Source organism: Ptychodera flava, chromosome 20, assembly GCF_041260155.1.
Source record: "Ptychodera flava strain L36383 chromosome 20, AS_Pfla_20210202, whole genome shotgun sequence".
NCBI lineage: Eukaryota > Metazoa > Hemichordata > Enteropneusta > Ptychoderidae > Ptychodera > Ptychodera flava.
The window spans coordinates 33,128,385-33,154,561 of NC_091947.1; the positions used below are offsets into that span (position 1 = coordinate 33,128,385).

Below are 26,177 nucleotides of genomic sequence, written 5' to 3' on the forward strand. Positions count from 1 at the left end.
AACCATTAATGGTACACTAAAAACATAAAATTACTTGAAACTGATATTTGTGTGTCACACTTACTCTTGCCAAGTCTTCCATGAATGAGAATTTGAAAGTCATATCTAATCTGATGTCATCGTTTTCAAGGATATCCATAAGTGAACCTTTGGGGCAATATTCAGTCACGTAGTACAGCATATCATTAATCTTGGGATCTGGTACACATATGCCAATGAAACGGTTTAAACTGTCATGGGTAATCTGCCTCATCTGTAAAGAAGCAAGAAAATACAAAACAAAAATGAAAATGGAGAGCCTTGAAGGAAGGAAAAAACCACAAATATGCACATATATGCCTGTTTGAACCGATCACTGAGGGTTTTGTTGAGTGGAGGGTATACATAAAATAGCATTTAAAATACGCACATCTTGAGAAGTTAATCCAAATCTTGTATGTATGTCTTGAATTGAAGTGAATATAATTCATCTCATATCTGAACATGCAATCTTGGCCATCAACGTTCCTATTTTCATTAAGGCCTTTCAAGTTGCCAAAATGCATCATGGGATATATAAAACTGTTAAATCTGTTTTGCTGTAAATCTGATAGGTGAGCCTGTCATAAGCAAAGTGACTATATGATCTTGTATCATGTGACCATGGTTGATCAGAGATCAATGACACTGATATTACTCATAAATGTTTATAAACACTTATCGGTGATTAATGACTGACAATTTCAATAATGACCCATTGACCATGAACTAAAATCAGAGGCCTTGTCTTTGATCATAAAATACTATGGGAAAAGACAACGAGTGACTGTATAGTCAAACACTTTTAGTGACATCATAGATCACGCTTACTTGGGTAAAACATCTGACTATTAAAGAGTGTATATAGATCTGGTTTAACAACAGGTGGCTAGATCTAGGACAAACATCAATTCCGATATCATAACCTGTAATTTCTATGAATCATTTATGTTGAGCTGGTGTTCATCAGTCACTTAATTTATTTATCATCGTTGACACCAGTTTACCTTATTTATATGTATTCAAAGATGATGTAAACAAAATGCACGCTAGAAGATTCTAAATTGGTAATGACTCTCACCCTTGTTAATTCTTTTTTCATATTACTTGTCAATGTAAAGGTCTTCAGCTGGATTCTTTTCACGGCGACAGTCTGGGCATTGTAGATAGCCAGCGCAAAATCTGAATCACCATGGAAACCTCTGTTTACTGCTTGTAATGAACTTACTGCTGATGGGTGACTCATGTTTCTATTCAGTTTAAACTTCGAAATGTGGCTTTGTAACTAGAGAACAAAGACAAGATGCATTACCAACAGGTGTCAAATTTATTGGTGACTTGTGAAAATGGTATTATGTCTATGGAAATATAATCCAGACTTCAATCATTTTAAAAGAATGTTCCTCAGGAATTGAAATTACATCCTGCAATAGATAATAAGACAATCATGAAATTACAAAAACACAGTGATAGTACTTTACAGAATCCCATGAAGATTGTTTACTCTTGGTGATCAAATACCAAGTCCTGTCATTGTTTTACTAATCTTGAAATTCATGAAAAAAGACAAAGTTTATGCATTCCCCTTCAAAGATAATTTATGTTTCTCACAGTTCTATGGTTAGTATTTATGTGAGGGCAATATGAAGAAATAAAAAAATTTAGACTGAAATATCAAATCAAGCAGATCCATGAATTCTCATAAGCTGAAGCATAAGAGGCTGCCAACATGTGGTTCAGATGGACTATTTTAGTATACGTCTATACGTCACAATTTGTCAAAAAGCAACGTTGTTAATTTCCGTACAATTTGAATTTACAAGTTCCAGCTGCTATACGTTACTTTATCACTCACTTCATAAATGATAAAATTGATTCTCACAGCATCTGGAACATTCTCAAAATAATTTCCTTCCCTCTAACTCCAAGGTATTTCACAGCTGCCCAAAATTGTATTTTATCCCTATTACTTCTGACAGGCCAAAATTTGGACATCAATTCTGACTATTTCAGTATTACCACAGATATCGTTTCTTCTGCTTTCAATCCTAAATCAAATTGATTTATTCATCATCATATCCCCTCTGATCTGCTTACAGTAGTGGTATCTTACTAAATCATTTGACATTGTAAATTTCCAAAATGAACACACCAAATAATTTTCAATATTACAATCCATGCCAAATATGATCACAGAAATGCATTGAATATTGCACATTTAGCAAGTTTGACATATCAAAAGATTGCCATGTATAACCAAATATGAATGAATCTGGTTCAAATGTTATCGAATTAAATTCCTGTTTGCTCAGTTCACATTTAATTCCATGCATAATCTAAACCAATTAAAATGGTATTGTAAAGACATGTAGTTCAATTTGCCCATGAAATGTTATTTCAACTTTATGTATATTTACCAGGAACTGAATTACTTAATCACTGAAAGAAGTACATATTTACTTCATCATTGCTTTAAAAGTAACTTAAACAGTTGACATGCTCATGTGAAGGACACAATTTGCTTAACTTGCCAAACTAAAATAAATCATTTGCTGTACAGTAACAAGTCATATTGCTTTAAGATTTTTGTCTTGACTTACCCCACTGACCGCTGTAAAATCACTGGCTCCGGCAGCTGATGGAATCAACTGTAAATCATCTGGGTTCAGTAACCACTGTCTCTTTCTTACAGCTTCTCGATGGTATCTGAAGCTAGAGTCAGAAAAATTTCATTCTTATTATTGAACCTGATATTGTGAGTGCTTGTAACCCTGAACATGTGCAAATATTACCAATACGCCACTCGAAGCAACATTTTTGAAATAATACAGTGGAAATGTTGCGAGTAAAATCTAGCCAGTGTAATATTTGATATTTTTTTTGAAATAACAGACCAATATGCCTGTTACTCTATAATTACCATGCATATTGATTTGTTTTATTTAGACAAAAAGTTTTTATAAGGTTTCTGTTTGACTTTCTTTTGTTTTGATTGGTTGCAAGTGAAGTATAAACATCTTCAAAAGATAACATGACGTGACTTAATAAGACTTAAAACTTTCAAGTAGATATGAATTGGAAGAGCATAGCTACCAAAGAAATGTTTGTGTCATTTACACTGCAGGTGTTTTATTTTATGTTTGCATCAAGGGATCTGAATCTCAAATCTACCGATTATATTGATCAATTTAATCGGGTCTGGTACTATTTTGACAGACATTTATATGATAATGAAGTTCATAACTAATTTTACAACAAATAGTATACTAAATCTCACCAGGTGTATAGAGATATTTCTTTAAATTGCCCCATTAAACAAAGTTGTAACCATACAGGTAATCTTTACAGATGCATACCTATAACCTGCCAGTTTGCGTTACTTTCTCGTAAAAGACCAATGTTTTGGTTCAATCAAAACAATCTTCACTATGCAAATGAGACACTTATGTAAGCCCCATGTATGAACTAATGACTTTTGGATTTTATCAACAAGAATCTTACTACAATATATCTTAATTGAGTCTGACTGGCCATTCTTTGGATTGCAGTGATAGACACACACATGCAAAGACAGGCAGGCACAGTACTGTGACATCAGATCCCATATGTAAATGGAGAAGCTATAAATCCAAGTGTTAAAATGCATCATATGCAGGGAAAAAGTCAAGACCCTAAATCATTGTGTCATTTCAATGATTTAATTTATGAACAAGTTTACTGAAAAAAAAAGCATGGGAGTCTAATTTATTAGCATTCTGGTCAATTCTTTGGCCGAGTTTTGCTGATCTTTGAACAGAGACAGAGAATGCTGGGTAATTGTATGGTAAAACTGATAAACGTTCATTTTGATGATATATTTCTGTTTGTCAAGTATTTGAAGTTTTTGCTATAACAATCTCACTCCTTTATTTCATTCCATTCTATCTAAATAAATCTAAGGACAGATTTCTGACCATAAAATTGTAATGCTTATACATACGCAAACATGGCCGCAATGATCATCGCTATGACAGCAGCAACAATGCCAACAGCTAATGCTATAATCTGACCGATACCTGTAAAAATGAAAAGGAAATATTCAGTGATGAAATTGCTGCATTCTGAACAAAAAAAGCTCAGGAAAATTTTGTGGTAACACATCGTACCTTTCTGCACTCTTGTTTGACATCCTATGAATATGATTTATACTACATTCATTCAAACCACAAAGTTAAGGTTGCCTCTGAGTCAGCCTTGGATTTGAAAAAAAAACACTTAATGCAATATGTCAGCCCTAGGCCAGCCTATTTTATGTCGGGTCTGAGGGGTTTAGGTTCATATCACAATCTTAGGTCAGGCCTAGAGGGGCCCTTGGCCCGAATGTAAACCTAGGATTAAAGTCAACATGTGCAGATACTGGTAAAGTGTCTTGGTCAAGTGAATTAAATAGAGATCATCCACAACCCTTATTGTCAAAAAGCAATATCAATTTTCATGGCATGATGGCCAGACTTTTTTCAGCTATCATTACTGGTAGCATACTGTTCACAGTCAATAAATGTAATATTTGTGTGTGGGTATTACCAATACACTGTTTTCACCTATTAAAACTTTGTTTACGTAGTATACACCAAAAGTCTTTCACAGATTTGTAAACCTTATCTTACAGATTCCTCATTTCATACATGTAAAAATGGTTACTGTAGCGTTACTTGTTTATGATATATTCCGTATGACTGTTATCTACTGGACGATGGAAATTTCTGTACACAGTGATAGTGTACTGAATCCCGACATGCAAATTTTAGCAAAAAACTCAATACTTAGCTATTCACAGCAACAAAATATGTACAGTGAACAAACGCTTAAAAATCACAAATTTTAAATTTTCCTGCATGTTTATCTGACCAAATAGTCTAATGCAAGGATGCCATGCCCCTTGAAATAATCTATGCTCAGGATTGACAATGACAGGTCAAATTGTACTTCAAATAGACATTTCCTCAATTTGAATTCATGTTAACATTTGCTTTTGTACTATCAAACTTCAGATTTCAATGATGAGAGATCTGTTAAAGATTGACATTTTGAATCCTACAGTACTTCTAACGTTATGTCAATGACTATCCGTACAGACTGCAAAGTTTTGCAAAAACAGATGTAAATTGAAAGTACATTCTAAACAGAATACCAATATATACAATAAATATTTCATTAATATAGTTGATAATGAGTTACCTACCCCAGCAGTGTTCACCATGGAAACCACATCTTGGAGTATCTCTTGGTATTTGGCTCCCTGGCCAATCAATTTCTGTGTTTTCCATCATCTCAAAGGTGTAATTAGAGCCATCCAGATAAGCAACGATAGAAAACACCGACCTATTATTGGGATTCACCTGCAGGAAAACAAGAAGAACACAGTGCATTGTGGGATTTTATTAAAACATTACATCCATATCCCCGAGCATTTAAGTCTGTAACAGCCCCACAGTATTAAAGTCTGTAACAGCCTCACTGATAATCAGGAGCCACTATATACAGGACAGTAAAAGATTACAAATTCGAACTGTAGTCATGCAATTGTCACATTAGGCCTACATGCACATATGAAATAAGAAATAATTATTGCAAACTTTCTCTTGATATCTTGTGATGTGAAAGATGGCAGACACAGATTAATCAATTCAACCAAGTGCTGTAATCTTCATATTTCAAGATATCATGACTAAAGAGTCTAAAAGAACTCCTTCAGAGTGCCTTCTTTGTGGAATAAGAAAAATGAAAAATGGGTTTTGATATGTCAATTTATGTCAGTTTCATTGTATTATACTTGCCTTCAGATCTCTCAAGACAAAGAGAGATCTCCTGTCACCTTCATCATCCATGACAACTCTGCCTGTTGCACCTAGACGTGTGGTTTACAAAATGAAAATCTGTCATTCAGTATCATTTCTTTATCATTAGTATCATTAGTATTTAATTCTCAGAGAGAAACTAGCATGGTGTTTCTTCTTGAAACCATTTCAAAACCTTGACCAGGCTGATCTTGACCTTGTCTAACCTCAACCTCTGTTGACCTCAACATGGTTGGTCATCAGTCAGAATCAACTAAAATCAATGGGAGGCCAGTAGAGGTTAAGAAATGTTGCGGTCAGTCAAGGTCAAGATCAGCACGGTAAAAAGTCAGTTAGGGTTAGGTTATTATATTTACAAGTCATACAAACTTAACCTGTATATTATGGGTATTACATTAACTTAGAAGAAATAAATTATTTTAGAAATCTTTGTGGAACAAAATGGTCGTCAATTCACAGGATGTAAATAAAAATAAATATCGGTTACAATACCTTGAAATTCAAAGTCTCTCATGTTTTCAGCAATATCATTCGGGCTGTCAAGTGACTGACCATATTCCATGGTTCTGTTCAAAGCATATGCATATAACAGCATGGCGTCATACAGATAGCCTGCCATTACACTGGCCTGTTAAATGATATTAATAATTATTATTTTACTTCATCACAGCATATCAGTTAAAGATTCTAAAAAAGTAGAAATAATAACGCAATTATACGGTGTCGCTCAAATTTGATCAGAATTGGTACATCCTAAAGATCAACTTTTCAATAAGTGTTATTTCTATCTGTTCAGTGCAGGAAAATCATACGTTGATGTTATGACAATTTCTGCACAGTACAACCAGAAAAACAACAAGAAATATTTAAACCAGAAATTAAGAATGACAAAAGTAAATAAGGTCTGAAACTTTAGGTACTGAAGGTCAACTTTAGCAACATGCATAGCAGAGAATCTTTCAACCATGGATGTACAAAAATAGACATCCATGGTTTCAGCAGATCTGTTAATATGTCACAGTTCATAAACAATGACAGGAAATGACCAATTAGCTGTTTCAGTTACTGCTACCACTCCCAAACATAATAGGTACCCTGCATACAAATAGGTTAAAGGTCAAAATCCTCTTATTCAGATGTGTGAGCTGATTCAGTTCACTGCCACCACTCCTGCACACTTGCAGTATTTCCCTTTTTCTTACCTCATTTGCACATTTTTGACACTGATGTGTTCATTTGAACAAATTCACATCTCAACCCCTACATCTACCTGTACACCAAATACTGAGACGGTAGCTTTGGCGGTATGGGAGCCTTTGTGTGTGACGGACATACATCCGCACATACATACCCACAAATATACAGACATACAGACGCCACTCAGACTCATCATATAAGCTCTTTTTGGTATTTATATATAAAACCAAACATGAGCTAATAAAAACCATCACGAAATATTTGAAAGTATAACATTTATCATTCTCAAAGAATACATAGTTCCTTTGGTTCTGGTGGTTCAGTGGTATCTGCCACTTTGAAGACTCTGAAGTATCATTCATTTAATTCCGTCAATACCAACTGACAGATGTAGAATCTGAGCTGAATTTTTCTCAGATGCTTTCAATGATACATGTGACAGACTGTACTAGAAAATCAGCACGCCAGATTACAGAAAAATGTAAGTCACTCGCCGACTGCATGAATAGAATGAGTTAGTACAGTCGTCATTTGAAGACAAAGAAATGAAGACAAATCTTTCCAGTCTTTGCTCTGTCGTATTTTACAGACCAACACTATGAAAAGTTGGAAATGATCTACACTGAATTGTCAGATTTAAAAGCTTTCACTCTTGTGAGATAGTTTATTGACCATACTTGAACTTCCAGTATCAGTAAAGAAACATAGCTTTGTACTAGCATATCCAATATATCCAATACATCCAATAATCTGATTATTTTCAAAGACAATAAATAGCATAACTATTTCACTACCCTTGCATCCTTTACACCACTGATTTGTATCAGTAAAAATTGATAATTTTCAACTTCTAACATCTGATTGTCCATCCCAAAATTGCAGCTCCATTTATAATTTTTAAGTCTATTTGTTTTCTGTGTATTATATATATATATAATATATATATTATATACGAAAAGATCTGTAGAACGGCAGGTTGTTCTAAGATTGACCTTACTTCCAATCCCAAGAGTAAATTTTGATGAGCAACGTTTCGATGTGGCTAGCACACCTTCATCAGGCTCTATTTACTAAAACAAAAACAATGTGCGCATGTCCAGATCAGACAATGCGGGAATATTCACGTGACCCAAAAGGAGACCAATAGCACGAAAGCAACTAATTTTGAATTCCCGTAGGCTCGTAATCATTCAAACCCTGAGGATACATCGTTTCCGCTTTGTTAATCCATAAACTTTCTAGCTGTTTCATAAGTTGTGTGTTAGGATCTGGTAATCGGCAGAGGATTACGGCTGTCAAAGCATTATCTGACAATGAGTGACCAGGCAGCCTAAAATGAGGCACTACATAAGGAGACCTGTCCTTACGATTTGTTTTGATATTAGAAAATGGCCATTCATTCTTTTATGGAAAGGTTGTGTTGTATATATAATTATATAATATATATATATATATATATATTATAATATATATATATATATATATATATATATATATATATATATATATATTATATATATATATATATATATATATATATATATATATATATAATATGTAATAGTCTCATACTCTCTTCCCAAACTAGTCATTTTCAATTTGTCAACAGTCTCTATGTATAATGTATATTGTCATTGTTGGAAACTCAATTCTATTCCAGGCCAAAAGTTATTGGTCGATATATAGTATTGTAAGCAATGAGTTGTTTTTGCAAAGCAAGTACTTTGTATCTCAACATGCTTTTAGATAAAAATAGAAAAAGGTACTTGTTTCATAAAACAAAAATAACAACAATATTATAAAAGTTACAGCTATTGTCACTTAAAACCATAGTCATGCTCTAACATTAAAACATTAGCTGCATTACCTCATATTCAGTGACATTCAAATAGAATGGTGGTTCTGCCATTCTAGGGATGATCTGATTCATAAAGGCTCCATAGCCGTCTCTCCAGGGTAAACTGAAATGTGAACACCACAAGCAATCAAAGACATAAGTTTCTTATTGAAAAACAAATTATTTTGGAGTCAAAACACTAACTTTTTGGTGTGTTGAAGGTACTACAATATACAGTAAGATTGCAATGCTAACAGTTTCTATCCTAATATTTGGCTTACTGGTTGTACCTCACAGTTGAACGGTTTAAAACACCTTTCGAAAAAATAAATTTTATAAAATATACTTTTTTTAAAAAGGATATACTACTTTGGTGCTCTTCAATTGATAATCTGTGTCAAAGTCGATGTACTAAGTGTATCAATATACAAAATAATTATTTTTATATTAATTATATTATAAATTAATGACATGATTCATCGAACTTCACACTCTAGTTTGCTATACTGCTGGCTGTATAGGCAACAACATCTTGCAATGACTTGAAATATACAAAGTTATGATAAAAACTGATGAACTTACACAGAACATCCTGACTTTGATGCCAAAGATATCAAAGTTTCCTCTGAATGAAAAGTGTCACTACATGTAAATTTAAACTCCAATCTGATAATTTATAAAATTTCATTTTCATCCAATTTTCAAAAACGTTGCAAATTAGTTACTTAACAAAAAATTGTTGATATTGTCCAGGAATTCAGAAAGATATTGAAATGTACTCACTCAAAGGTGACATGTAACATTGCGGCATATGCTTCTAATAATTCGTCACCTTTATCTGTAAGCATTGGTGAAGTCGGAATCCAGTACTCTGTCCTTGGTCGGTCATTGTAAAGTTCAAAATTGATGAAAACAAAATCACCGTTGGTCATTCCTTGCCTGTAGGCTGCATACATTAGCATTTGTTCATTGTCATCCAGTACGACAACTGTTCCAACAATTGTGAAGATTACTGTGAAAAGGAAATTACTCTAAGTGTAATGCTTCAATTGTGCCGTTCTATTTGGTTATCAGCAATAAAGAAGTTTAGGGTAAGGAATTACCCTTTTTTGACTTGAAGCATGAATATAACTTAGAAGAGCTACCCCCAGTAGCTAAAGATATGACCTCTATGCTTGAACCAAAAACGTGATGTCAGTGGGATTTTGTACAGTAAACCACTACAACTACATGAATACTGGATAAATATAGTAACCCTGTCACAACAAATAACAGATTCTATCGTTTTCAGTCGGACATCAGGAGGGGCTCGTAGGGATGTGAGGCTAAAAGGTTGTCAGATCATCAGATTTACCTCAATGTGAATACTTACAACTTTAAAAAAAATAGCTACAGGGATTGGCAGACTTCTATTTCCAAATTTCACTTTTAGTATCAGGGCAGCCAAGTTACGATCTTGTAACCTATCCAACTTCTGTCCTTTCTGAAGGACTCTGATGTGGGTTCAACCAAACGCAAGGCCTGATGTGACAAACAGTCTGTGATTTACACACAGAATTCAGCTAAGTGACCATTGGAATTTTTACGGTATGTTTTGATAATTCACAAGTTCACATATAAATCAAAGATGAGCAAACATGTAGGATGTTGATAGGAAGGACAGGGCTGATCAATAAACATTCAACTTTTGAAAGTCAGTAAATCACAGTATAGATATCTCTTCAAAACTTCACACTCTTCAAATAAAGAATTCTCCGTCAACTACAGAACCATCCATTCAACAAAAGCGTTATTGTTTCAAAAGTTCAAATTTACTGATGCATTAACTTTTTGATCATTGTTTAAATGAGGACTGTGTCAACAGATGATTTGGAGAAAATAAGGCAGGATTACTGTATATAGGAAAAAACAACTCTCAAAATTACAGGTGGTGTCAATTCAAACAATTCGACAGTAGATTATTGATGAAGTTTTTGTTCTCTATAAAGTTCTAATGCTTTTTCTTGAAAGAAACAGTAACAAAATCCACCATTTTTAAACTTGTTAACTGAAAACAGTTACTGAAATAATCAATGGAGCAAAGAATATTTTGAACTCAATAAAATTCATAATTTTCTCTACTAATAAAGTCTTCAATCTCAGTCTTCAATCGTAAAGGTTACCAAATATTTGAAAACGGATGGAAAGCTTGCTTCAACTTTGTAACGTATATTAAAGTTTGTTCAAAAAATAGAATATAGAGTAAAAAATATTTCAATAACACAAAGTTTAGATATATCACTACAACAAGCCTAACAATAGGTACATGATGGCTCAAACTGTGCTTGGATTTATTTTCAATTGCCATGAATAGAGCACTTGTCTGATCACTGTGTTACATACCCGGGTCACTCTGATTCACAGTTTTACATGAGGGCCATGCACATTACGGACTGAACTAGACATCATGGGGAGACTTACTTATTTTTCATAATAAAATCATCCAAAGGACATACAATGAGTATCCATCCAGTGACCTCAGTTGATGTAAAATACCAGCTGTAAAGCATGAGTGTGGTCTTGAAACATCTACAGACGTGAACTGAAATGTCTTAAAACCATCAGGTGGCAGATGGTACAAAGCCACCCACAAACAACAACATGATATACTAGATGGTCATTTGTGGTGCCGTACGTTGTGAGTTCGAAACCGATCGAAAATGTTCTGAATTATACAACCCACTACACCTTAAAGTTCAACTGCCCTACGTAGAAAAGAGGAGAGTACATTTAGACCATCATGTTGTATGTGTACTTGTTGACGATAAGTACTCTGAGTTAAGAATAAAGTGATTCCAGGTTCGCTATCTTGTTTTGCTTTTATTTCAAAAAATGAAAAAAGGGGCGCACATTTGATGTCGAGAATTACAAGTGAAAAGAATAACGTCGCCTGGTACTATAAGAGGCGACAAAACCTTCGCCACTTCATGTGTAAACACTGGGAGCTTCAAAATGTCACGATAGACTTCCGTATATAAAATGTTCCCTTTTTACCAGTACATCCAAGTAAAGAAAAGTTTACCCTACTGTGTCCAGTATTTATGTTTAGTCAGCCTAACGCCTTGCTATCAGCATTTGCTATTGTCATCCACTATTGCACGCTCTCAAATTGTAATAAACACCTGCTAATTGACCAATCTACTTACAATGGCTGTTTTATTGGCTAACGGCGTGGTATCTTCAGATTAGTCCATTAGCAGGTACTTATTAAGCAACTTGATAGCTTACGTAGATGATTAGCAATATGATCAGATAATACATCACTGTACAGCTGTCACAGCACAGGCGCCCGTGGTCAACCTTCGGTTGCAATGGCGGGCAGATAGAGTACGGGATCGATAGATCGAGCAGAAAATCGATCGATCTAGCAGACTACCCAACCCACGAGCGCCTGTGTGTTAAAGTACCACTAAACAAGTGAACATTTTAGTTTGACGAAAGCCTACCGTCCAGCGGAAATTTTACATTTCCGAGTGCTTTGCCTCCGTAAACGAAATTGGGGAGCTCTTATATTTTTCATAATAGCTGTTATAAACCATTTTCCCGCGCTTACCGGTTCGTCCAATAGAAAGTGACTTAATACTAAAATCATATGGAGGGTCACAATGCATTATGGATACACATTATTGCCGAATGCCTCATCGTTCAGCAAACTTGAAACTTGAATTAAAGCAATAAAATGCGCTTCATTCTCCTTCGAATCACTTTCATTACGTTGAAAAAAATAACTATTTGCCTTTGACGAAGGCTTATGCAAGAGATGACATATGTAAAATTGTTGGCTGGGCCACAAACCGTGAAGAAGTGATTATGGGTGGGCCCGTGTGTGCGGTAATCCGATATATCCAGTCGGCATGGAGTGCATTGCGGGTTGCTAGGGGGATGTATGTCATCCGCTAAACCCTAGATTCCGACATTGCGACCAAAGCCAAGCAGTATGATGGTGGTAATTGGTGCATAAGTCAATCCCTGTGGAAGTCTTCGCTAACTTAAACCCGCAATTAACAGAGTTGCATTTATTCGTCTAGTCAGGACCGAAATTTGCATGTTTTTCATATTCGCAATGGTGGGACCTGAGCTCAAGCATACATCAAACAGAAAGGGAAAACTCGTATTGCCACAATATAACACTTTTCGTCATAGTCTGAATACTAGAGCAGAATTGTTTGGTTGCTACTCAGCTCAAAAATGCAGATTCGAGGGAAATGCGACGTCTTGTGCGCTAGGCCTACTTACTTTACAATAAGAGATACCTACCTTTGCAATGAGTTTTCCCCTGATACTTTGGCAGAAAAATTGTTATTTATTGATTGCAACCCTAATCGAACACATTAAAGATAGTGTTCTCAAATATGTTGTACGTTTAAACGCTGGGATATCGCGGTATTCCAAAGGGCTAAAAGCATAAATTTTAAGCGTAAGTTTACGATCGAGAATGGTGACGTCAAATAAAAAAATAATATCTTTGTAAGTTGGGTTTGCACTGCAGCCGTCGTTTTGTAGATGTGCGTACCCATTTATTACATCAGAACTTAAGCATCAGTTAAATTCTTGCGTTATTTCAACAAATAGGGATATACCTCCGCAATATGTCATACGAGTAATTTCATATCAGTAGAGACGTTACTGCTGGCCGCTGGGGAAGTACACTTCGCGCCAGCCGTCAATTAGTAACATGTTGCCATGTTTCAAGTCACATTGCCATTTGAAGACGATAATTGTAGAACGTATCAAATAAATCCCTTAGGCTATCCTCAGGAAATTAACTATCGCCTAATTGTACCAACATCCAAACAATTAGTCTACTGAGACAGTTTTTCAATTTGGATGTTTTACAGAAAAACTACGTTGGTTCTATAAATAATCATGGATTACATTATTAGACAATTATATTCACGAGACGACTTAAACTGCGTGAGTGGTAACAAGTACACGAGGCTTCACCATGTTGTAAAACTGTCATAGCTGTACAGCCATAAACTTTACAATTAGTTATAGATCAGTCTGGTTAGATGGACCAAACAAACGTGGGAATTAATACGCCTGCGCACCATCGCCGATTGCTTCAGTATTAAATATATAGTCGTTAGCGTTTTCAATGTATGTCGGTTCACCGTACACGGCTTTGCATTTTCATCTCATTATTTTACATCATTTTTGATCTTTCGAAGGACCGAACCGCCCCACACTGTTCAACTTTTGTGCCATACATGTCGCCAGCAATTGGCTTCATACAACAATCGCCGTTAAAATGTGTGGTGTTTATATCAAATATAGCTTATTTATGGTATTAAGGAGAAATGATATGGGCCATATAGCTAAAGGTTAATGATATATTTATCTATTAAAAGTAAAGCTGCGCAGACTCTGAAGCTTGAGATGTTTCTTCGATCATTTTTATTCATCTGACAAAGGCTTGTTTAAATACATTGTAATGGCTGTGTTATAAAGACAATGCATAATGTACAAAATACAATGTTATTGTTTACAATATCACATAAAGTGGATTGTATTTCGCACAAGAATTCAGTTGTCAATAATAAGCTTCATGGCGGAGATCACACACATCAAGCCTGCATTGAAAAGTTGAGCAAGAATCTTTCTCTTTTACAGAAAGGAAGGAATTTTTGAGGTGGAAAATATATCACAATTGACATTCAACGGAGCTATGACAAATCGAAACCCAAACTACGTCATACCGTACACGACACGATAGGAAAAACGGAGTGATATGGCTGTATTACAAGCTGTACTATAATTATTGAGTCGACATAATGGGGAGAAACAAGAACCCTAAAATTACAGAAATATATCAAAACTAAACCAAGGACTGATCCCAATGATCTGAACCCACTCCACAACATGTATTCTGATGTCTCGCCAGTAAGTGCCTTCTCCGATGTAGTCTCTTTAAACCCGTCTGTCAGAAACCTTTGCACTGGCAAAACAGGAGAAAATGCGGACATCAAAAATCACGCTTGCAAGGACGAATGTCGTCTAAAATTCTGCCGGGTATCCTGTGACGTGATTGGTGAATCTCGTGACGACTTCATTTCAAAAGGTCGTAGGTAGAATAAAAAACTACCTAAATACCGCAAAAGCATAGCCATCATTTTATATGCTTATAAATCACCTAGAATTACCTTTACAAATCCCAGTCAACTGTGAAATATTAATTTACCTTTTCATATTAAACGTGTATTTTGGAACATTTGTTCTTTATACACTTACGGTGATATTTTGTGGCCTTGCTCAATTTTGGAACGTAATTCTTGCAAAGTCGCTATTACACCGAGATACATTTCACCTTAAAGTCGGACATCTACCACAACTGAAATATTCCATCGGTTAAAGACCTTATTTTTATATCTGAATCATAGTCTATATATACACGTTGTAATTTACAATTTAATTGGTAATTATTTGAACAAACGCGTGACCTGAACATACAGAAAAGTTTAAAGATAAATAATTTTTCAGTTCTATATAGAAGATTACTTCTCTACGGGGATCGCTGACATTTACAAAGGGTGCGAAAAGTTGAGAACCTGGATACAAGTATGTGAACATAGTGAATCTGAAGGATATGTAAACTACAGAGTCTGATCGTTGACATCTCACGTTTCGTATCTCTGTTTATCACATCGTGGACCATACATCTGTTTCAACCCCACTTGTGATTGAGGGACTGCGGTGTCTAAATTTAGTGTGCAGATCTGTGTCTTCTTCTAGGCTGCCTGACAAAATCTTAGTGTGGACGTCTCGAATAACTGCAGAAACACATGTGCATGTACTGAGAGCTAGTATCCATCTCGGACATCGCGCTCCCCGCGACTGGTCAGAGAGACATACGTAGCTCTATACACAAGACGTTCTACGCAACCCTTTCTCACACTGCGGAACGATGTTATATAAAGCGAAGGATATCCCTGCATTGATGACATCAACCATATCGACAAGCCATCGCGACCTGAGAGTTCTCAAGCTCAAGGCCAACCCAAATATTGAATGATAAAACATTTCATTGCAACCAGGAAATTCAAGTCCGCTGTTGAAGTGCAGATACTCTTGAAAGTCACGGGCCTGACACTGAGAGACATTGTGTGGCCTTTCAAGGAATCGTTAATATAGTTTTGTTACTTCACAGTAACATCGTCATTAAAATTTGAAAGTATACTGATAATCTGCAAATCGCTAATCATCTCGCTAATCATCTATCGACAGTTATCTTATCTCGTGTATAATAACATCGTTACCATAGTTTTAGCGGGGATATTGGTGCAAAGTTAAGTTTAATGATATTAAACTAAAACTTCAACTAAACGCACTGGCGGCCCGCTTCTTACATGTAAATATGTCCTATATTGTTTCCAGCTTATAGTCAGCCTGCATGGCATAAATTCCTACAAGGCACGCTTGCCATTCTTTGATCGCTGCTGTTATCTGCTTTATGTTCGTGCTGATGGATTATAACTCTGACGTGCTAGGCGTCCTTAATTTGCCAATCCTGGGTGTCGAATTCTCTGAATGGTCGCTGTTAGATCAGTCATCGTAGACAGTCCATCGGTATTTTTGCATTCGGAGATTCTTGACCTTCGCCCACAGGCCAAAAATCTCCGACGGCAAAAATACTCCGCCAAGGGACTGAACTACAGTAGTGATCGAGACTTAAGTTGACGCTCATCATTTAATGATGAGCGTTAGAAGAATGCACTTCATAATGACGATCATTATAGTTCAGTCCCTTGCCGGAGTATTTTTGCCTTCCGAAATTATGGCGGGGCTCTTTCAAACGATTTTCGGAGTCATAATTTTAAAAGGCCAGTAATGCTAACTTTCGTGGATTTTTTTTATTATTTTATTTTGTACAACATCATTGCGACTTCTTATTCTACTCCCCAAAGGATGTTGAAACACCCAACATTTAACTTGTCGCTAGCCTCTACATGTGTAAAACGCACTATTATTGTTTATATTTGAATTCTAGCCCGGACCAGAAGTCACTTTTCAACAATAACGATGCAGATTACACGCAAACGGGCTGAGTTGGCTAGCTCATGAACACTGTGTATATCAAAATGCTGTGGGGAGTAGAACAAGGAACTGCGGTTCACATTCAAAGCAAAAATGGTGAAAAGATCACCAAAAGTTAGCATTTATATACTGGCCCTTTAAAATGTATTACGAGTACTTCAAAATAATTTCTTCTGAAATATAGTTTTATTCAGACGGACCGCTCACTGTAATCTAATAACAATTATGGAACTAATGTGATTAATTAATGAACAGATGTCATCACGTCTCAATCTGGACAGTTTATGGCAACACAAGGGTTTCATTTAAAGTTAATAGCGTCCCGTAATTTATCAAGGTTGTAGTTAATTTAGCTTGTATTCCGATACTTTGTTCAGTGTCTGTAGTTGAGAATGTACAACGCAACGCTTCACCTGCTCGGTGATAAGGTTTACGGCATACCATTGGCCAGCCTCCGTGAAGCCATGATTGGTATGCAGTATATGTTCCGATATACTGTCAGTACGTGCTGCTCTTCAGGTCGACAGGCAAACAGTAAATCGCCCTATCATTTGGTAATCAATGGAAAGTTCAACAAGTTTCGAAGGACGTTATCAGTCTGAATTCTGGGAATTTATGAGAATAAACAAACTCTCGTTTTAGACGAAGAGATTATACTCGGCGTTTCAAAGACACACTCTAAAGTTTTCGGCGCTTAGGACGTGTTGCATGCGTTCAGTTTGATTACATCAGACGTAGTATATGTGTTCATATATTGAACTCATGTGTTCAGAAATAGAATGGATGTGGTCAACCATTGACCACCATCATTCTAACACCAATTTATAACAGTTTTTGGAGCTTGTTTCTTATTAAGACAACATTATTTTTTACGTCAAAAATATCTAGACATCTCCACGTTATTTTCTGTTCCAGTAAACTCCTCTGATTTCAAACGAACTAGTATAGTATTTCTAAGAATTGTACGTACATATGTGAGTATGAGTGAACATTCACTGCAATCAAGTGAACATGTTGGTCTTTCTAAAAAGCTTTTATGTTTATTAATTGTTTGTAATAAAATGACATAATTGTCTTTATTCTGTTTCATTTCAGTAAAACAGTAAGGATAAAGGCTTTTTGGAACCCTTTATGTTCAATTTTAGAATGTTTGTACTCTAACACGATGCTACAGAGAGACCCATTTCCACTATTAAAACAAGTGTTCATTGGTAATCCAGAATGTTCTGCTATAGCTGAGCATGCGCAAGAGGCAAAGACGGCAGCATATTGCTTGGAACTTCGCGGATTTCCATCAAGATAATGCGTGTAGGGGTTGAGTTCCGCGAATGTTTTGTGGCGTTAAAAAATAAAACACTTTATGTTCTAAATCTGAACACTTGCATTCTACTTTTCTTTCTGAACACTGTCACTGCATTCAAAAAGTGAATCAAGTGTTCTAATATGTGTTCAACACTATCTTTAGAGTGTATTTATCTTCGAACTGTACCCTGGACGAAGTGTGTATTTCACTCGCGACTAGTTGTGGTGTTAAGTTTTCGAAGTTTTGATAGAATCATATTAATTCGCAGCTTTTGCGCTAGTGGGATTAGAATAGCGATACTTCATCCGAAGTGGAGGAACATGTCCACAGGGGCGATAACGAGGCCATGAGAATCGCGCCAGTTTGTGTTGGTACCCACGCCAAAAATAGAATTATATGTTGAACAGACACGTGAGATTGAGAAGCCTCTTAATTCCTTTTAGAGCTGTAAGTATCTTATATAAAATATTCTAATATGAAACGCTACTTGTCAGGGAGATTAGTATCCAAGTCAGTAAAACCGCCAACATAGTGTTCACACATGCACTGTTATGAGGTGAACAACTGAGTTTGACTGTACACACCTCGTCCTAGCTATATCTTGTGATTCGTTAATTTTCGGTCACGTGGTATGCACCATTTTGACGCTGATACATGCAAGGAGCAAGTTATCGGTTAACAGTTTCCAAAACTGTTGAGCGATTAATTGAAGGGCCAATAATGCTTATTTTTGATTATTTTTTCACCATTTTTGTTTTGAAAGTCAACCATAATTCCTTGTTCTACTCCCCGAGCATGTTGATATACACAGTATTCAGCTTTATAGCCTTAGAGGCCTATGTGTAGACCCCTTTGTTATTGTTGACAAGTGGTCCGGACTAGAATTCAAATGTAAACAATAACTGTGCATTCTACATGTAAAGACGCTGTGTTGACAAGTCGAATAGTTGTTTGGATGATTTGAAGAGGAACATGAACTTGCAATTGACGTGCAAAACAAAAATTGCGAAAACATATCATCAAAAGTTACAGCTACTGGGTTTTAAAGTGATGCATGGTGACAAGACAACATTGTTATTGAATTTGTAAGCCTTCCTACTGTCTAACATAACGTATTTGTCAACAGCCATTATCTAATGTCAAGGTGCAATAAATTTACCATTGCAGTTTTCCGATAGGTACGGTCAGGTGTTCGTTGAAGTGCACTAAGAGTTTATGGTCATGGGTTTCCAAGAAATTTCTGCGAGTTCTTTACGTAATCTTCAAATGACGTTCAGCTAATACTACTCGGGCGGAAATCTCCTAAATTACTCAATCAAAAACCATGGTAACGAGTTCTATTTGAACTTACTACCCTTCTATACCTCGTATCGGATATTCCTTTCAAGGCCAGATTATAAGGTAGTCATGCCAAAAAGGATTGTGTAACTCTTCATTTTTAGATATTTTTGGTACACTATTTTTATTTCGATGTAATGGCGTAAGCAAGGACTTCACATAGCATACTTGCTTTGGGAAATATATCGACATCCCGTTGCAGCAGTGACAGATGGGCATTGAAAACACGCCCCGATATAAATCTCTAATGGCGCCCTAAATCCTCGTCCATGAAATAAAAAACCAATGTCATACTTTCTGTCCGTTCAAACCAGACCAGATTAGCTTTACCTTTTAGTGTACAGTCTGTTTGTAAAGATAGTATCTTGTTCTTCTCTCAAAGTCACGTGCAAACGCCTAGTGTTTAAATCGTCGAGACAGCCTTTAAGGTAGTGTGCGCCTCGAAAGTGAAAGACTTCAACTTTTGCTCAAACTTTCCTTAAGGAATCTTTCAACAGTTCTCTTTCAAAATCAAGAACAAAATCAGGGGTCGCCATGCAAATTTTAGTACTAAAGAAACAAATTACCCAAGATTTACCGATATTTGAAATTCAAAATGGCTGCCATCCCTGTGTTAACTCTATGGAGAAAAAACAAAATTTTCGATTTCCGAAAAACTAAGTCGAGAAAATTTTTCTTGTGCCAAGGGCTTTAAAATGAACCCCAACAAATGGTAATAGATCAAAACAAAATTGCAAAAGTTTGAGAGTCTGAATATCTGTACCCGGGGCGCATTCTACCTTAAAGTGTGTCGTGTCGATGCTAGTATTGGCAACTGGTCTGGACTAGAATTCAATCGTCATCAAGAGTACATCGTCTTTGCAAGGCTATTTCAACCGACTTTAAGGATATAAAAAAGAAAAACACAATTGTTTTTCAGAACAAAAATAATGAAAACATCAAAACTTACAACTGCTGTCACTTTAACCGACGGTATTATTTGCCAGAGAAATGAGAAATGTTTTTAAAAGTCAATGTTGAAGTGCATGATAGCCGACTGCGAAAATACACTAATTCCGTCCATACATTAAGCTTATGTCTCATTAGCCAAGTTGTGCCAACATTCCTTCCAAAATTAATCTTCATGTACAGGCGCATTATGGCATTAAGTACTTCGATTTCGGCTAGCAATACTTCATTTGGACTCCAAACAGAAGAGAGCGTTGAATCTTGACTGTTTTACAACGGGAAACGTCGGCAGTTGGAACTATTTGAACAACTCTTCAACCTGATCGTGTTAAGTACAATTATCAAGGACTATCGCAATTAACACAGCCATTAGCATTGTGCTCAGCAAGACTCTTCTATGGTGAAATATCAAACTCCATCAACGGGAATATTTTGCCATTATAGTTTCGTATGAGGGTACGACCCAAGAAAACGATATCTGCTTGTCGGCGTTTACTACCCAATATTTTTGCCTCGACATAGTCGCGATCGGTTAACTGATAGAATTCGGTCCAATTGAAAGTTAATTTTACACGGTGTCTGTTAAATCTGGCAAAACCCGATGGAGATCTGTTAGTCAGCATTAACTTGTAATCTCACACTGGGTTTGTTCTGAACTGATCATTATTTCGATTGAAATGAAACTGCATTGTAATTATAATTTCCTCTCAACTTGAGACTATGACACATAAATATGTACACTTCTGCAGGAAAGCAGATCCATTGTCAAGACTATACTGCAGTGCAACTCATTGAGTATCATTTTTAGCCATGCTATATTTGAATAAACTCAGTTGGACGAGACTACAACAGCAAAGCTCAATACCATATCATACTCTACACATTTTCTACTAAATTATCTCTACGCATGCGCTAGATATTTTCAAATACGAAAAGTTGCAGATGAAGAAATATGTAGTTGACATAAATAAGCACACTATCTTCTCTTCTAGATTGTTATTGATCGCAATTCAACCTTCGTGCGCATGTACGTGGTGTGCAGCTTATATTGTTAAAATTCCACTCACTTAACATTCATTAGTTAACTTAGAACCCATGTCCCGAGTAGTACTTTCAAATTGTTTTTCAAAGTTTTATCTTTATATCATAGTCTGCAACTGTATCGTTCCCTCGATATAGCACAGCATAGCACTCTGTAGGGAACCCGGAACATGTAAAAACTTTTGCAATTGGAGTTTTACTCAAGCAATAATGTACCCCGATCCGGTCCGACGAAAGCAAACTTTGCACGATATAATGTACGAGGCGAAGCCCAGTATATCATGGAGTGCAAAGTTTGCTTTACTCCATTAAGGGCTTGGAGGTGTACATCATTGCTATTATTGTATTGTATTGTTTTGGCAATGCTAGCGAATTTGCAGATGTAGAAAACATCTTCAGCCACAATCACAATGCTGTATAATGGATACATTATTAGCTGTAATGATCTTAGAGGATGACGTCACAAACACTGGTATTGATAAAACCACAATAATGGTGACGGAAAAATAAGCAATTTTGAATAAAATAATGCTCGGTCGAAATTTAGGATATTAAAGTGTATTTCGACAAGTTCGTTGAAAACTGTTTTCTGTAATGAGACTGTCCGCCCGAGACATACCTTAATTTTATTACGTTGATATTCGAAAGCTGCTTTAGTAAAATATGTGTTGGTGTGACCTTACAAGTGAACCTTGAAAGTTAATTAAACCGTCTTTCGGCTTTTAATTTTAAGTTCAGCTCTGCAGGAACAGATTGACAACTTTGCCGGCGTGAATCCAACTTTAATGGCCTAAAGTGGTTCCAGAAATTGCTTTCCACGTTCACACGTCCCGGCCTTAAAGTGCACGCGAGCTTCACATTGCTGGGTAATTGGGAGCAAGAAATGAAACTTAATACACAAACAGTGAATTAGTCTCAAGCTAGGATATCAGCTTTGACCAGCACAACGATCTGAATGTGTCTTATCGATTCTGAGCTTTGGATGACAGTCCTATTAAAGGGCCTGTAACTCTAACTTTTGATGAATTTTTCACAACTTTACTTTTTTTAATATCAAATGCAGTTTCTTGTTCTTTTACCCAAGGCATGGTGAAATACACAGTATTCAGTTTGTCAACTCAGCTTGAATATGTATAAACTGCTTTGTTATTGTTGACAAGCGAATTGGTCTGGACTAAAAATCAAATGTAAACAATAACAGAGAATTTAGGCTAAATAGAGGGCATTTCAATATACTTTGGGGAGTTGTACACGAACTTGATATTGACATACAAAACAAATTAAAAGTTAAAAATAATTAAAAGTGATAGCTACTGGTTCTTTAAGTCTGTTATCTTCATGTATTAAAGCTCCATTACGTGTAACTTTTTATAAATTTTCCAGAAATCTTTCTTTTTGATAAAATGGTTTGTTCTCAAGACATAAACATGCTGCATAACTCTTCAGCTATAAGGTTTTCAGTAATCATCGTCGTTGCTAAGATATATTTGTTGTGATGTTGTTTCAATGTTACTTTCATTGTGAGTATACATACGAGAATATAACGCTAATTACCATCGCCTCCATGGAAACATCCCGACCTTATCTTCGTACTCGTATTACTTGGTTTTAATAAACACACTATGCTTAACACCATATATCCGATATATCAACATGAACGTATGTTTTAATAGAAAGCGTAAGTTCCAACGTTGAGAATGTACACGGGTTAGTCGCTTTACGAGTCGGCGAAGGCGATGATAGTAGCGACGATACCAAAACAATAAGCATAAAAATCAACGAAGGCAAGAGCAATGAATATAGATCATTCAATTGTATTCGTAATGGATAAAACCGATAACGAGATCATTTGTGTTAAACATTACTGAGCACAGCCTTTATGTGTGTTATTGTGTGTTAATGTAACATTTATAGTTGACGACTGCATTTTTCAATAATAACATCGCGTATAAATACACAACAAAAGACCCATACTTTGTATTTTCAACATACTATTTGGAGGAGATGAAAATACTCTTGATTCCTATGACACAAATTACTGAATGATCTCATCATTATAGTTATTTTCCCTTTAATTTCTACTGAGAAACAGACACAGTTTAGAATGTTAGCTGAATTTAAATTTGAACCGATACAACGAACGTCTTGTCGTTTAGAGGCTTTGTTTGTTTTGTTTAAAATGCAGAACTGAATTCTCTACATTTGCCTTTGGCTAGTCCTGTCACCCTAAAATCATACTTTCCAACTTGACGGTTAGCAAACAACTTCCACCTAATCAAAACTTTGTTTTCTCCGGTAGTGCACAACGTGTTCTGTTAGCATCGCATAAGACCCATACTTTGTATTCTCAGTTGACATGTACTGTTTGGAGAAGACGAAAAGTAAAGTACAGCACAAGAAGATTAATCGGAGATTAATTATGCCAACTTGGAGTGAAAACCGACTCAGGTTTGAGCTGTACAGACCACTTAGGTCAGCGCTGGTCGTTAAGTAAAGTGACGCTAAGGAGAACTGAAATACGTAGTCCGTTAACTACTTTAAAATGCCACACTCCGATTTTAGTATGAATGGCGATTGTATGTATATTCTGTTCATAAATCATCGAAAAATTTAATACCACATTTTATCCATATTATCGTTTATTTTGGACATCAAACATACCGTCAAATAATATTTCAAACATAAACCGAGGAAAACTTTATAAAACAGCAAGATTGTCCCCTCCTCCTTAAATATTAGGGCCTACGTCTCAGTGCTATCTCATGACATTCAGTATATAAGTTCTCAAGCGCTTTCGATGTGCACGGCGAACAAGGAGATTGCAGCTGAAACGAGTGAATATTTTCACTGAGAATTTTTCAAAAAGTACATGAGCGACCACAGGGTACCAACACTCGAATCGAATTGCCATTGTGCAAAGTAACAAAAATGCATGTTTTGTGCGCATTTTGTTAAAAATAAATGTATAATAATGGAGCCCTTTAAATGCCGGAGTTATAGTCATTCATTATTAGACTGTTACGCTCTCTTATGTACATAGAGGAGAGTTCATATGTCGGGCACCGTACAACTAACCCTGATCGCCATGACGTCTTGTATTTGTATTTTTTTATAATGTGAGTAACAACAAAACCAACAATTACATTTGCGTTCCCTGTGGTACGACTGGCGACTTGGCTACGCTGTATATTTGTTTCTGTTTTGGAAAGCATTGATCAGTCACAGCAAGACTGAATAAGGCAATAGTAAGATTAAACAAAATTCAACGGGTGCATTTCTATTTTATATCATGGGAATAAGCCAGGGACATGGAAATCATGACAAGGGGGAAAGACCGGGTCAAATATTCCTCTGGTACGCTCATCTGAGTCAATATATTCCCTGAATATCCGTCTGACAGTATCCGCACATCGTGGTGTACCACTGGCCCACAGGTGCCTGCAATTGCCAGTGTGGTATACACAGATACACGTATCTTCTCTCTGTGTATACCACACTGGCAATTCCAGGCACCTGTGCACTGGCCTCTTTTGCGTCACTAGTTCATTTTCCCATAGCATTGTGAAACGGAAAGGAAGCGCTTGCTAGCGAGAATATTGAATGTACCCGCGCGAGAACCACGTATTGTAACACAAAACTGATGACTTTGAAATGAGTTTATCATTATGTCTGGAAGAAAACACGAACACGCCAGCGAAAAGGTCGGCGCGATTGTAAATATTCAGATAATGTGACGTAGGGACTTCACGACTTCGATGGAGTCAAACGCACGTTTGGCAGTAATACTATCATCGGGCCGATACAATGCTGTTACGTTAAAATTTTACTGACTTTATAAAGTTCTCAGTTCTCGTTTTTGATCACGTTTACAATCAGCTGAGTATACATTGCGTGAAAACCTCTAGATTGATGTTCAATCCTGTTTCTGAGAGTTGAGTTTTATTCTCAGGCGTTTTATTTTGAAAATGTGAGAAATCATCGGTATTATTTACCCGGAAACATTTAACTCACAACGGTACAACTGTTACGACAGAAAGTGAGTCAGAAGTGGAGCATGTTGCGTCAATTAAGTTGACACAGCTGATGTGAAGTGGCTGAAACCTTGTACAACAAACATATGATCTCAAAGAAAACAGACTGGTTACTGATATATAACGAATATATAACGAATGTGCTATTAATAAATGAGTGCAAATAACTACCAGTCGGGTGTTAAAGTACTTTCGTTGGCACCAGTCTCCGTGCCAATTCATCTCAAACTAAGTATCTAGATTTCTGAAACCATGTCATTTATATCAAGATAATAATTCTCTTACAAAGATGCAACAGCGATTCTAGAAAAAAACAAGGGCAATGAACATTTCATTGAGTTTTGAATATTGTTAGTTCAGGATGTGCGGAAAAGTTACGCCATTTTCCTGAAGGAAAGTATCGACCAATTAAACTTTGTATTGATGACAGTCTGGGAAATGTAGGTACTGCACATACGACCTGAATGGTCCTGTATGACTGTATGTATGTATGTATGACTATTATGCATGTATGTATTTATGTATGCATGTATGCAAAAATATGTGTATCACTT

The 26,177-nt window shown here is 36.1% G+C and overlaps 1 protein-coding gene across 2 annotated transcripts in view; it reads right to left on the reverse strand.

Moving 5' to 3' along the window:
* The window catches only part of LOC139120716 (atrial natriuretic peptide receptor 2-like), a 57,803-nt gene that overhangs the window by 25,033 nt on the left and 6,593 nt on the right, over nt 1–26,177 (reverse strand). For both annotated transcript variants that reach the window (XM_070685253.1, XM_070685252.1), the window contains exons 2-10: nt 9,673–9,901; nt 8,920–9,013; nt 6,348–6,483; nt 5,835–5,905; nt 5,240–5,396; nt 3,998–4,073; nt 2,619–2,730; nt 1,100–1,303; nt 65–253 (exon numbers count right to left, since the gene is read on the reverse strand). In XM_070685253.1, coding sequence (XP_070541354.1) covers nt 65–253; nt 1,100–1,303; nt 2,619–2,730; nt 3,998–4,073; nt 5,240–5,396; nt 5,835–5,905; nt 6,348–6,483; nt 8,920–9,013; nt 9,673–9,901 — 1,268 coding nt within the window. The remainder of the gene's footprint in view (nt 1–64; nt 254–1,099; nt 1,304–2,618; nt 2,731–3,997; nt 4,074–5,239; nt 5,397–5,834; nt 5,906–6,347; nt 6,484–8,919; nt 9,014–9,672; nt 9,902–26,177) is intronic.